This window comes from Trachemys scripta, chromosome 8 (assembly GCF_013100865.1).
Source record: "Trachemys scripta elegans isolate TJP31775 chromosome 8, CAS_Tse_1.0, whole genome shotgun sequence".
Taxonomy (NCBI): Eukaryota; Metazoa; Chordata; order Testudines; family Emydidae; genus Trachemys; species Trachemys scripta.
In genome coordinates this window covers 49,304,461-49,319,677 of record NC_048305.1, presented here as the reverse complement: position 1 = coordinate 49,319,677, position 15,217 = coordinate 49,304,461, and the positions used below count along the sequence as shown (strand labels likewise).

The window sequence follows — 15,217 nt, the reverse complement described above, 5'->3', positions numbered from 1 at the left end:
ATCAAGGAAAAATCCAGGCTGGCAGAGCTAAGGACAATAAGAAGGATTTTTTAAAGTATATTAGGAACAAAAGAATTCTTAGCAACAGCATAGGCCCTGTACTTGATGGAGATGGTAACATTTTTATTAATGACATAGAAAAGGCAGAAATATTCAGTAAATATTTATGTTCTGTATTTGGAAATAAGTAGGATGATGTACTCGTATCACATGAGAATGATGAAGTACTTTCCAGTCCACTAGTAATTAAAGAGGATGTTAAACAATATCTACAAGGGATAAACATTTTTAAATCAGAAGGCCCAGATAACTTGAACCCAAGAGTCCTAAAAGACTTGGCTGAGGAGATCTGTCTCACTGGTGTTCATTTTTAATCAGTCGTGGACATTCCAGAAGACTAGAAGAGTACTAATCTTGTGCCAAGATTCATAAAGGGCAAGTGGGATGACCCAGTAACTACACCTCTACCTCGATATAATGCTGTCCTCGGGAGCCAAAAAATCTTACTGCGTTATAGGTGAAACCGCGTTATATCGAACTTGCGTTAATCCACCAGAGTGCGCAGTCCCGCCCCCCTGGAGCACTGCTTTACTGCGTTATATCCGAATTCGTGTTATATCGGTTGCGTTATATCGGGGTAGAGGTGTATAGGAAAGTTAGCCAGATATCAATCCTTGGCAAAATAATGCAAAAGCTGACATAGGGTTCAACGGATAAAAAATTAAAGGACAGGAGTATAATTAATGGCAGCCAACGCAGTATTATGGAAAATAGGTCTTGTCAAACAAACCTGATTTCATTCTTTGAGGAGATTACAAGTTTGGTTGATAAAGGTACCGGTAACTGCTCAAATATAATATACTTTGACTTTGTACCACATTACATTTTGATTAAAAATTAGCACTATACAATATTAATAAAGCATAAGATACACTGATTAAGAACTGGCTAACTGACAAATCTAAAAAAGGAGTTGTTGATAGGGAGTCATCATCAGCGAGTTGGGATGTCTAGTGGGGTTCCGCCAGGATCGGTACTAGACCTGATGCTATTTAATACTTTCATCAACGATCTGGGAGTAAATATAAAATCACTGCTGATAAAATTTGCAGATGACACAAAAAATTGATGGAAAGGTAAATAATGATGAGGATAGGGCAGGCATACAGAGTGACCTGGACTACTTGGTAAGCTGGGCCAATTTAAACAAAATGCATTTTAATACAGCCAAATGCAAAGATATACCTCTGGGAACAAGGAATGCAGGCCAGCCACACTGACAGAGAGGGGGATTGTATTCTGGAAAGCAGTGACTCTGAAAAGGATTTAGGGGTCATAGTGGACAAGAAACTCAACATGAGTTCCCAGTGTGATGCTGTTGCAAAAAGGGTTAATGCAGTCCTTGGATGTATAAACTAGGGAGTAGGACGATGAATTTACCTCTGTAAACCGGCTATTTCACTATAGAGCATTTAATAGAAACATCAAAATCAGCAAGCTAATGTGCTTATCCATGGATACTGGAGGCAGTGGTATATATCAGGGCAGGAGGGAGTGGATAAATTACTGCTGTGATGGGGAATGAGGAAGTCAAGTTCCTCCCTGTAAATTTCAGGTTACTTCCAATGAGGAAGAAGGCAAAGGGAGATGCATTTCTACCCCACTGCCAAAAGGTTCAACTTCTTGGGTGCCCAAAAGCTAAGTAGACTCCTTTGCTTTTCCAAGAACTAAAAGTCCCAACTGTCCCATACCCAGCTGACAAAAGCAATTGCTTCACCTCTGACAGCTTGTACAGTGTTTTAAGAATACATAATAGCAAAAATCTGCTTTAAACATTAAAAATTTGAGGCAACATAAAATAAATCAAATTTTATGTAAAAAAATAAAGAATGATATACTGATTATTCCCTTCCATATTTAATTCAGTAGGGTTTTTTTCATTTACTTAAATATGCCTCAGAATTTCCACCCTGATACAGAATTAAGCTTCTCAGAGCCATAAAACATAGGGCTAGAGAAAATCTAGGTCCACTTTACCACAGAGTTCACAGGTAGGTCAGTGGTGAAAGCAAAATATACACTGGCAACTGTCACACTACATGTATGTGAGTATTATGGAAAACATATGCTTATCCACTATTTNCCGGCCCGGCCCGGCACCATGCCCCCGGCCCCGCACAAAGAGGCCCCAGCCGAGCCTCCCGATTTTCCCGGACATGCCCGGCTTTTGGGGATTTCCCCCCGGACGGGGATTTGAGCCCCCAAAAGCCGGACATGTCCAGGAAAATCCGGACGTATGGTAACCCTAAGTAACCTGTGAATATATTTGTGAATGTTTAACAGAATCTGTCAGATGAAGTATCTATCTCACACATCACTGTGGCCTCTCCAAGAGTAGATAATTGAGAAAGAGCAAATAGAGAACAAAGAAAACATGAGGCCTATGTTTGCTTCTTTTAGGCTTTATCTACATGGGGGTATTTAAGGCCAGGTCTACACAGTTTTTGGACCAGTGTAACTATTACAGTCTCTTCATACAGGATTTATACCAGTACTGTATAACTGTGTCCACACTAGGGGGACTGTACTACTTTAAGTTAAAGGAGTGTAACTTTTGTGTGCAGACAAGGTCTTAAAATAAACAAAATCCCAGTACGAACTATGGGAGCCCTAATGTACATCAATCAATCCTTAACTAACAGGGAAGCCACTGGAGCTTTGTCCACATGAGGGCTCCTCCCAGAACAGGTGTCAGTACTAGTGGAATTATTAGGAAAATTCCAAAGTGTAGACATAGCCTATGTGGTATGTTGGAGACCATCACAGGAGATGGTAACAGGGAAGTATTTGGTGGATGGAAAGGTCAGATTGGATAGAGGAGTTTGGACTCTGGAGAAGTCTTGGCAGTTAAAGAGATTGGGTGAAGTTTGTCATAGGGTGTGTTTAAGAACCAGAGGAAGGGTGATTGGTTTATGAAATCACAAGTCAGAAGATTAAATTCTGAGGAATTGGGCGGGGGGGGGGGGGGGGGGAGACAGTGCGGGGAGAGAGAAACAGAATGTTTTAAATTTTTTGTTTTTTAAAAACACCAATTTAACAAAAGCTCGAGAAAAGCAGCTAGGAGAAAAGCGCTCTAAAAATTTCAATAACCTTCCCCTTCAGACTGAGAACAAAGAATTCCCACTCCATTTTTCTAGTCCTCCTAGAAGGCCTCCAGAAAACAACCACCACCGCCCTAGGGGAGATAAAACTTGAAACTCTTGATACTGCTTTTTTTTGGTGATGGGTGGTGGAAGAAGGAATGAAAGAAGACTAAAAAGGGCACAATCAACATTTTTCCTTTGCAGAGCAACTTTACAAATGAGCTAAGGCCCACAACATAGCAGCTATATGCATAGGAGACAGGCCAACACAGATGACTAAATATTATGGGGCTTCACTAAATCCAGAATGAAAGTCCCAATTTCAACAAAACAGGTCTCAATACCAGGACATCCACCTCACTGGGATGTATATTCACCCCATCTGTAACAGGCTAACACGTGACTTGATGTGGCTGTGCTCAGAACTTGATTTGCAGTAGGTACCCCAAAATGTTGGCTATAACCTGATTAGTGTAAATTTTGGTTCCATGTGATTTATTCAGAAATCAGTTTTACTTAGGGTGCTGCACATACAAAATATACTGGCAGAAAAAGCTGAGCCCTATAATACCACAGCAACACTATTCTTACACACTTTGGGTAGAAAAAGCCCGAGGGTCAAAAAGAGCATTTGCAGCATATATTTTAAAAGTAGCCTTTCACGCTGCATTGTTTGCTTGGAGAGAGTGTCCATGGTGTTGGCTAGTGGCTAACAACAAATGAGTTCTATGAAATGAGTAAGTCCCCCCAAAAGAGATGCAAAACAATAGAACAAGCAGTCAAATGGAAATACAACTAAGCTTTCCAGTGGAATTTACCTGAACTCTGGATTACATTGGATTACACCAGTTAAACCTCTTTGATCCAAGTTTTCTGCAGCTAAACTGAGAATTAAAATTCCCTAGAGTAAAACCACTCAATACTGGTACAACCTGCACAATGACCAACTTTGATTTGTTTCTGTCAAGTTCAGAATATTAAGTGCATAATAGTTTCAAATAGTCATCTTTCCCCTTTAATGACACTGAATTAAAAGAAAGAGATGCATTCCAGTCTTATGCTTGCTGTTTGCTCAAAATATTTTGCTCTTTTCCTCATATCTTTTTATTTAGCAACCTATGCAACTGATTCTCCATTGCCTTGCACCTTCTGTAGGTATTTACACCAGTGCAAAACAGGTGTAAAACAGAACTACATCTTAATGATAGCATTTTACACTCACGTTGCACACGTGAGACTACACAAGTGGAAAATAAGGCCCATAAACCTCTTTTTAATTTACTACATGGTAATAATGTTAGCTATGTAACTGCAGTATAGTAAATTATGTTATTTACAATATATGATAAACTTTCAGCATGAAAAACTAACAGAAGTATTGCTCTCATAGTTATGGTTTTGCAATGTAATTTAAGAAGACCTTTTCTGAAATCTTCCACATATTTGGCACTTTGTGTATTCAATTATTTATTATTTGTATTATGGTACTGCCCAAAGATCCCAATTAGAAGCTGAACCCAGGGACACTGGAAAATTTTTTATAGTTTTCAGGGTAGCAGCGGTGTTAGTCTGTATCCTCAAAAAGAACAGGAGTACTTGTGGCACCTTAGAGGCTGTAGCCCACGAAAGCTATTTGTTAGTCTCGAAGGTGCCACAAGTACTCCTGTAATTTTTATAGTGGGGTTGCTGAGATCCATTGAACCAAACTTGTATATAACGGAAACCACTTCAAGCCAGGGGGTGCAGCAGCACCCCCAGCACCTCTGGTTCCAGAACCTATGGCTGGACCTCAGTGTGCTAGGTGCTGTACAAACACAAAGTAAGACATTGCCAATGCCTTAGAGAGATTTCTTTATATGGTAAGTGCTGTAATCCCACTTAACTCACTGGTATTTTTCTGAGGCAAAAAAAAAGTTGCTCCATTTCCTGTGGAAACTGTGGCTGAAATGGATGTGAGCTGGGAAATAGCTGAAACTGAATGGTAATGAGGGAGTGGTTTCCCCTCTTGCTGAGGGCTCATGCAAGGTCCTTACTGTTACAGTGAGTAGAACTCAACAGCACCAGAAGGTTAAGTAAGGCTGGCCTTAGACAACAACCTGTGGCCCCATAGTCTTATGCTAATTTGGCAACTCATAGGCTAGGCTGATTCCCTCCTGTATATCTTGGCACTGGGACCAGGGCCGGCTCTAACTTTTTTGCCGCCCCAGGCAAAAAAGAAGAGCGCCGCCCTGCCATACCCCACCCTCGTGAACTCTGTCATACCCCCCCCCGCCACCGCCCCAGCCCCCGCCCCCCCAGCGCCGCGCAGCTGAAATCCCCGCCCCCCCAGCACCAAGCACCTGAAGCCCCACCCCCGAGTGCTGCGCAAGCCCCCGCCCCCCAGCACCGCGCCCCCCAAAGCCCCACCCCCTCCAAGCGCTGCGCCGCCCGAAGCCTCTGCCCCTCTCCGAGCGCCACGCTACGCTGCGCCAGCCCCACCTCCTCCGAGCACCGTGCCAACTCCCGCCCCCTCATCCGAGCGCCACGCCAGCCCCCAGCCCTCCGAGCGCCGTGCCACCCGAAGCCCCACCCTCCCGAGCGCCGAGGAAACAAAAAAACCCTCCAGTGCTGCCCCTACGAACCAAATAAATAAATAAATAAATAAATAAATATAAGCCCCACCCTCCTGAGCGCCGTCCCACCCCAAGGTGCTGCCCCAAGCATGTGCTTGGTGGGTTGGTGCCTGGAGCTGGCCCCTATAGCAAAAGTCTGTTTGTTATTTTTACTTAGCATTAACCTTTTGTGACCCTGACCCATGCCAGATGACTGTCTTACTACTAGTACTCCTGTGTGTCATACACTTACGGGAGGACTTACTGAATGAGAGGAGTTATAATGAAACTAGTTCTGCTAACCCTGCACATTCAAAAATCATTACTCAGGCCTCCAAAATCATGAGATTGTCTTAAAATAATATATTTTGGAATCTTTTTATTTGCTTTCCAATGCTGGAGCCTTTAGAGTTCATGTTTTCAAGCTTTTCTCCACAAGTTTTCTCTGGGAGGGCTAGCAACTGCCTTAAAAAAAAAGAAAAAAAGCTGAAATTCTCATGTAATTGCATGAATCCTGAAGCTGGCGCTTTAAGAAAATCACCAAGTATCGCTAGTCTCGTGATAAAGTCATGCAAGATGCCAACACTAGAAACTCATAATCTGATGTACTTTACCCCAATCGAAAAGTCAGACTGGAAAGGGGAAGGAAGTCACAGAACAAACCTTTGCTGGAAGCTTTGGGGTGCTGAAAATTGTGAGGCACTGGAGTTCAGATAAACCACATCGGGTTAGTTTGTAACTTTGGGATTTCTCCCTCCATTGACCTTCTCCCTCCCAACATGGAATGGGGGATAAACCACCTTCACAGCAGCACTCTTCCTTTTCCCTGCAGAGGGCTCAGGAGAAGTTCAGGGACAGGCCATGGGAGGTGTGGGGGAAGGGGAGAGGGAGGGGGGCGCCAAGCAACAGTCTGAGCCAGAACACCTGGTCACTTCTGTGGGAAGACAAAGCCTGGCATTAAAGAGGAAGAAGCAGAGGAAACTGTAAGGGGAACCTTATTCCCACGGAGGGGTACAATTAACTCCACAGGTAAATTGTTATGTCTGACTAAACTAACTTATCATTTAAAAGAAAGCAAACAAACTTGTAACCATTTCCAAAGTCAAATCCCTACAAACTACTTCTGCAGAATCTTGTTCAATGTAGCAAACCCATCTCGTGGGGCTACCTGGTACAAGTGACCAAAGCAAACTCAACAGGATTTGCTATTTAACTTCACCCCAAAATCACATGCTGTTCTGTCCAATATGAGATCGTTAAATGTATTTTAAGGCTGATTGAAATCACTAGCAGAAATACTCATGATGTACTGTATTTGCCTTATAATATCAAAATGGAGCCTGACATGACTAAAAATTAACCAACTTCAGAAATGTCAAGTATCTGCATTTTGCAGTCCCTCCACTAACAGCTGTAGGTTTTCATCTTTGCTAAGGATTTGGCCAGTGTGCTGAAACACATGCAGCAACCTGTGCTTCAGAACCAAACTCTCTACACTTGATAAGCACATATGTTCTGTTATGTTAAAATAAATAATATAGTGATAATAATACTTTGTCCTTCCACAGTGTATTTCATCCAAAGATCGCCATATACTGTGAGGTATTATTTCCATTTCACAGATGAGCAAAAAAAAGTGACCACAGTGTTATTTTATCATACAGAGAGAGAGAGAAAGTGGTAGAATCAGTCAAGGCTGTAACTCAGAATTTCTGACATCAATTCCTCCTCTAACCACTCAGCACTAGTGACTCACATCTGGCCAGGAGAACAAATGTAGAAAATCCAGACTAAACTGTGCACAAGGTGTTGTTGTCTCTGCACTTCTCTGAATTTGTACAAAGTATGGATGCGATTGCTAGATCCATGTCAGCGGAACTTCCCAAGTAATTAAACTGTAGGCTTAGGCTCAGATGCAGTGTTTCTTACCATGAAAATTTTATCTAAATGATTCATGAGAAATAGCCTAGTAGCATGGAAGCAAATCAGCATGGGAGACACTCAGGAAAATATTCTTGGTTCTGGGCTAGTGAAACTCAAGAGCATGACAGAGTTTGAGAACCCAAGTATAGCTATGCACATGACAACCAACTGCTCTATTGGCGCTTCTGCTAGCCAATTTCTAGCAGTACTAGCTGTCTTACGGCTTGTCTACACTGGCAATTAACAGCGCTGCAACTTTCTCGCTCAGGGGTTTGAAAAAAACCACCCCCGAGTGCAGCAAGTTGCAGCACTGTAAAGCGCCAGTGTAAACAGTGCCCCAGCGCTGGGAGCCGCACCACTCATGGAGGTGGTTTTTTTAGGCTCCCGGCACTGCGCCGTGAGAGCTCTCTCCCGGCGCTGTGCCGCAACCTCACAAGGCACATTAAAGGCACTTTAGCATTGCCAGTGTAGACTAGCCCTTAGAGAAAGGTCTTATTCTGTGTTCTTGGTCAGGAAGACCGTTGCTGTTATGGCAATTGCCTAAGATAGGGAAGAGGGCTTTGTCTACACTAAGATTGAATGGTGTGCAGTTAGAACATGCTAGCTAACACATTTTAAAAGCCCAGTGTAGACAAGGCACACAGCCGGTAATATGTGCTAAGCTGGTCACGTGAAAGCTTAGGAGGTGCTTTGGCTTTTACTCAACCAAGTTTAGCACATGTTAAAGAATGAAGTGTCTTCTTGACAGTAGACTTTTCAAACACATAAGCTAGGGCAGCGGTTCTCAACCGGGGTACACGTACCCCTCGGGGTACACAGAGGTCTTCCAGAGGGTACATCAATTCATCTAGATATATACCTAGTTTTACAACAAGCTACATAAAAACCCCTAGCGAAGTTAGTACAAACTAAAATTCCATACAATGACTAGTTATACTCTCTATATACTACACTGAAATGTAAGTACACTATTTATATTCCAATTGATTTATTTTATAATCATATGGTAAAAGTGAGAAAGTAAGCAATTTTTCAGTAATAGTGTGCTGTGACACTTTTGTATTTTATGTCTGATTTTGTAAGCAAGTTCTTTTTAAGCGAGGTGAAACTTGGGGGTACACAAGACAAATCAGACTTCTGAAAGGGGTACAGTAGTCTGGAAAGGTTGAGAGCCATTGAGCTAGGGTGATCAGATAGCAAGTGTGAACAATCAGGACAGAGGGTGGGGAGGTAATAGGTGCCTATATAAGACAAAGCCCTAAATATCGGAACTGTCCCTATAAAATTGGGGTATCTGGTCACCTAAATGTTAGCTAATATGTTTCAACATATCTTAAATCTTAGTCTAGACAAGACCTAATGGTAAGGAAGAAAAATGGCACCAGAATGAATGTGATTGGACAAAATCTAAGGAAACTGGCTTAGCTTTGGAGTCCTAATCAGGTGTAATGAAGAGAGGTCAGGTGCACATAAACTGCAATTTCCACTGGTGGGGAGGGAAGCTAAAGTAGTCATGAATTTAATGTATTTTTAAAATACATAGATATGGCATATTCTTCCTCTTGTGAAGATTATAGATCTGCCACAGATGGAGGAATCCAGGTATTGTTACCTAAATAAATTCTCTCCCTCTGATAGTTACTTACACAGATAGTATACACACACTGACCAAAAATTGCAAACAAGGTGCCTAAACATAAGCTCCTAGATAAGAAGCCTGATGTTTAGTGATGCTTAGCATCTGCATCTGTCAATAAAAAGTTAAGCTCAACAACTCTGAAAAATCAGGCTTGTATTTTCCAAACCCTCGATCTCACCAATGACTCAGTGCCGGCAGACCCATGCATGAAGTCATTCACAGAATCTGACCCTATATAATGTGGAATTGGGAGCCCAACTTTGGGCATTCTTTGAAAATCCTAGAGGAAACAAGGTGCAGTGAGCTTTTACTTTGATATAGCTAGGTGAGGTCAACCCTATACCTCCAACCAGCAGTTGAGTTCACCTAATTACAGCACAGTAAAAACTACCTGTATCTTGTCTGGACTAAGATTTTACAGCAGGATAGCTAATGCATGACTTATCGCGTCTTTTTTTTTTTTTTTTTGGTATTGAAGACAAAGCTGTTAACTTCAGTGGTACCACATATATCCACATTAACAGATCCCAATGCAGGATCATGACTATACTATGCATATAATGTACATACAGGTCTCTAAAATGCTTTAGAACATTAATTTGGTGCTGTATTTTAACTAAAAAGTTTGCATAGATGCTTACATTGATTTTTAAATTGGATACATAAGAACAATTCCTATAAAATGAGTGTGAAGTCTATGAACCATCATGTGGGCCAAATTCACAGCTCAGATTCACAGGAACAATGTTGATAAAAACCAGCTGAGAATCTGGCCTTGAGTCTTTAACTGACATGCTAAGACCTAGAAGTGTTGAGGTTATTTAGCATTTGCTCTGTTTTTAGGAGAAAAATACTTTGGAATTAGTTCCAGTCTCATTTTTACTTCTTTCAGCGAGCTCAAAACACTTGAGAACCATAAAAGTTCAAATCAAAATTACACAAAAAACTTCTATATTATACACACCACAAAACTAGCTTTTTTACTGAGCAATTCCTTCTCTCTTCACCTATGTCTCTCAGAAAGACATTAACTCAATATGAACAGTTGAAATTATTACTGCAAATTAAATTACTATCATCATTATTATTACTATGTATGCTATTTCTCAGTACATATAAACAAATCACAGAGAGATTTATATAATTTTTAAGAAGAACTGTATTGCTTTCAATGAAAGGGCTCCTCTCCTGTAGGAGTATAACCATCACATGTTACAGTCAAAGGATCAACAACCTGTGAACAAGAGTTCACAATCATAGCAGCAACACCTACCACAGATTTGGGTTTGCTGATTGCCACCAGACTGGCCAGAAAATCTTCATCATGCAGCTGGCTAAATATATGGGAATTGTAGGCCACCACTATGGAGATTTCTTCCATCATTTTGTCAGCAAGCTCCCAGCTGGTTAGCAGCAGCAGGTTCACTATCCAACAATGAACCTTATCTCAGTTCTTTGTGGGTGATGGTCGCCCACACCCACCTGAAGAAGCTAGAGTGGGTGGAGCATCACAAGAAAAACCCCAACCAACCAAAGCAGCTCCTGTATGTAGTTTGTCTCTTGAGGTGTGTGTGTGGGGGGGTCTCTTATCTTTACAGGAAATGTGTATTATAAACGCCCGCTCACATTCTCAGAGAAAGTAGAAAAGTAATTTACTGAAGTTTTTTCAAATCCTAGGAAACTATTTAATTCTCTCTGTTCATCCCAAAGTTCTTTGTAATGATTCACTCTTTAAGTCCAATATTTATCCACAGGCAGATGATTCTTCGTGTTGGGGGAGTTTGGTTTTCTACTGAATTCTTGTTTTATGCTTATTCTGCAGATTCAAAGAAAAGGAGTGTATAAATGACCTCTCGTATGCCCTCCATGGAATTTTTCACAAGTTTATAAATTTATCCTCAGAAATACTTGAAAAAGTAGTCACTTTCTTCTGCACAGTTTTAGGTTGTTGTTTGTGTCATTTAGGGTTTTTTGGAAAACCTGTACTAAAATTAAAGCACAAGTAGGGCTGCTACAGCAACGATATCAAATTACAAGCAAGAAAGAGTCCCAGCTATGGTGGAGATTTAACAGATGTTAGTTTCCTTTGCAACCCAGAGAGTAAAACTGTCACCTCAAAAAGGGAAGAATATGATGAAAAAATCAAGACTCTTTTATCTAAACTATCTATACTCTAAAAAGGAAATACACATTTTCAAGCAAAAGAAAACCAATAGAAATCCACATTATTTTCCCCAGGATTGATTGTCCTTAGTATGAAATATTCAGGACTTCTATTGCTTTTAATTACAAAAGTGATAGGGTCTCAGACAAACAGTGTACAGTACCCCTGTTGGTTGCTTCCCGGAGAATCAGTCTTGTCAAATCATTTGTTTAAACATCCATATGACAAAGAAAAACTGCCAAAACAGAAAAAAATAGTTTGGAAAATGATAAAGAAATTGAAAGTTATCAAACTATAAATGAAAATATGGTTCTACAGAAAAGTATGAATTGATTTAAAGAAATAAACAAAACATATCCTCTGAGAAAAACTCCTTTAAGCTCAGTTTTACAAGGAAAGTAATCACTGCCAAATGAACACAGAGTAAAATTATATCGTCTGTGCTTCTATTTAGCCCCATCTATTACATTTTTACCCCCCTCTGGTAGCATTTTGTTCCAGCGATGAAAACTCTGACCTGTGCAAGAAATGTAAATGGATTCAGTTGGGTGTTTTTCCCCAAATCAGAGTGAATGCTGGATACTGCAAACCTTACAGAGATTTCCAGTCCGAATTGCCAGTAGCATATTGTCACACGCTTGCTTTCCAGAACAAACAGGATAAGATCAACGTTGCTCTTCTCTTTTTCCTGTTTTTCCTGAAGTATCTTTCAAAGATTACATGCGTATTTAAATAGCACCACGTGCTATTTGCATTTGAATAGGAAACTTGAGCGACAGCTGTAGTGTTCAGGATTAAAAACCAACATCTCTTTTGCTTAAATAGGGGAGGAAAAAATTAATGTTATTGCTAGGAAACAGAAGAGTGTTCTAATAGGCTTATGGCAAACAAAAATGAGGCGCTTGAGGTGAAATCCTTGAGATTAAAACAGTTTCTGATCATGTTTAACCCTTGCAGGAGAAAGAAAAATATTTTCACTTGAAATTTATCTGCAATGCAGCTTTTGTGCTGTATATTTCTGCTTTGCTTAGATGAGGTTGTCTTATAATATTTCTTGTACTTGTTTCCCTCAGTAGAGGCAATTCAGATTAAAAAATTAGAGTGATATCCAGTAAACAATTTGTGTATCAAGGAGTCCAGCAGATAGATCATACCTTGTATTCTAAAATCTTCTTATATTTTCAGAAATGCTGTAACTTGTACTGGGAACTTCTTCACGTATGTTCTCTTCTGCTTCATGGCTTCAGGTTTTTCTTATAGAAACACTTGCTGGCACTGAAAGCAGTTCTTCCTGCATTCACATTTCTCAGTCATGGTGACTCAGTGTTTGCGGATAGGTATCTGTGTATGAGGTGTGCTGACAAAGACACCTGTTGTAGGTGGTGAAGAAAGAAACTTCCCATAATTCCACACTCCTTGCTGGCAGCTGTTCAGAGGCTGCAAACAGGGACTGAAATTACATTTGAACAGTCATGTATGTACTGAGGGAGCGAGCACACAGTACAAACAAGCATTCCTACGTTAGTGAGAGAACAACTTAATTCTACAAGGGTAGGGGGTAGAGAATGCAGATATGCAAAATAATACCCTGCTCAGATCATTAAATCCTTCTAGTCAACTTTTTGCTGGTCAGAGATTATGGGCCAGATTTTACTCTCATTTTACAGCAGAACAGTTCACTGACTTAAAAGGGTATTTCTTCAATCATGTGAGCTCAGTCGAATTAGCCTGATGTGACTGAAAAGTCCCATTAGAATGCAGGCAAGTTGTGTTGACTGGCTGGGTTGTAGCCCAGGAAGAGCCTAGGCTGCAACATGGCCAGCACCTGCACCTTAACAGGGCTTTTCAGTCATGTTAAGATAACCCAATTGAGCTAACACAATTAAAAACACAACCTGTCTGCCTATCAATACATGGCCCCGAGTATCATTTCACTGAAACTGGGAAGAGGAGATATGCCTTTTCTACAGAAACAGCTCACGATTTCTTCAAGTCTGCCCACGTGTTGTCTGATCTTGAATACTGAGCCCCTCAGCAATGTGCAGACTAGAGCTGCCTCACGTTCTTCCCCCTCCTTTGTAACAAATGCTGCTGCTTTGCATAACATCACACAGGTATTGCAGTAGCAGTCATCAAGGAAGTGGTAAAGCAGTTTTCCTGTGTCATTTGTATTTCAACCAGGTGGTCATGGGGAGGCAGGAGGGCAATCTTAGCCAGCCGACAGATGGCTAGGACAGCAGCACAAGACTACACTAGCTAATATAACTGACCTGAATCACATTTTACACATTTGGAGGAAAAGAAAATATGAATGGAATATTACTGAATTTTGCATAACATTTGCCTTTATGCAGCAAAATTCTGCTTACTCACCCGATAAGATTCCCTCCCACCCTACCTCCGGCAACGTCTTATTGACATATGACAAGGGACCTTTCCCCCAAATGACTAAAAAGCATCATTAGAGAGACAAGGTGGGTGAGGTAACTTCTGTTGTTGAAAGAGATGTGAAAGAGAGTGCAGCTAGAAAGTGTCTCTCTTTCATCACCCACCTCGTCTCTCTAATATCCTGGGACCAACATGGCTCGACCATCACCGAAAAGAGTTATGTATGCTGAGCAAGGGCCCTCTCCAGATTCTTGCTAAGCATTCACTACAGCCACTCCTTTTATGAAGCAGAGTTTGGAGTTTCCTTCAGTCACTCCAAGTTGGATTTCATGTGAACTTCCCAGATTCATTAACATAACAGACTTCAGATAATTAAATTCAAACCTGTTTGTATTGCATTTGAAGTGCTACTTGGCAGAGTTTAAGAGATTTTTGCATAGTTTTTTCAACCAATACAGGATGAACAATGGTACTATCATACCCCTTTCATAACTTCCCCACCATGTAATGAAAGGTAAGATTTGTTTCAAATGCAGCCATTAGAGTGGAAAACAGCTGATTAGAAGAGAAAGCTTGTTTATCCCACATTAAAGGTCTACCCTGCTCTTTACCCCAAGAGGATTACTGGCAATTAAGAAGCCAAAGGAGTGGACCCCCCCCAAATCTATCTCTTAATTTTCATAGGGAGTAATAAGAACAGGAGTATTTGTGGCACCTTAGAGACTAACAAATTTATTAGTCTCTAAGGTGCCACAAGTACTCCTGTTCTTTTTGCGGATACAGACTAACACGGCTGCTACTCTGCAACCTGTCATAGGGAGTAATATTACTCCCCCCCAGAGCTAAATATCACAGAAAAACCCCTCAAGACTATAAAATGGCTGATCAAATTTGGGCAATCCCAGACGACACTGCTGCCCTCCAGAAAGAGTTTAATCCCACCCTCTTCATTAGCTGACTCCTAGAGTAAATTAAACTTTTGAAGCCTGGGGAATGCCAGACCAGCCTTGATTTAGGTGTTAACTACCTCAAGTTAAGCGATAATCAATATAGTCCTAAGTAGACATACCTTTGAGAAGGAATATTAACCATTAAATAAGTAACTGTCTGGAAACTATCATAGTGAAGTCTCATATTCAAATTATGAACTAGTTCAAATTTTAAGAGAAACATAACGTTTTAGGAGCCTCTGGGGATTTTCTGTCTTTACACAAACATTAAGTATAATGTGATATTCATGGAGAGTGTCATATGTAACTTTATAGCAGTGGTGTATACTGCACCAGATGCTTATTGCTGGGCAAATGCTTTTCACGGTTTTACTTTTAAGTGTCAGATAACATGGCCTAAATTTTTTAAAATGTATGTG

The 15,217-nt window shown here is 40.8% G+C and overlaps 1 protein-coding gene across 7 annotated transcripts in view; it reads right to left on the bottom strand.

Moving 5' to 3' along the window:
• The window catches only part of RABGAP1L (RAB GTPase activating protein 1 like), a 544,030-nt gene that overhangs the window by 41,756 nt on the left and 487,057 nt on the right, over window positions 1-15,217 (bottom strand). Inside the window, exon 1 of one of the 7 annotated variants that reach the window (XM_034779156.1) lies at window positions 10,570-12,937. The exons of 5 other annotated variants lie outside the window; for them this stretch is intronic. In XM_034779156.1, coding sequence (XP_034635047.1) covers window positions 10,570-10,680 — 111 coding nt within the window. In that variant the 5' untranslated portion in view covers window positions 10,681-12,937. Of the gene's footprint in view, window positions 1-10,569; window positions 12,938-15,217 lie in introns of those variants that run through there. One more of the 7 variants, XM_034779154.1, reaches the window with a different exon arrangement.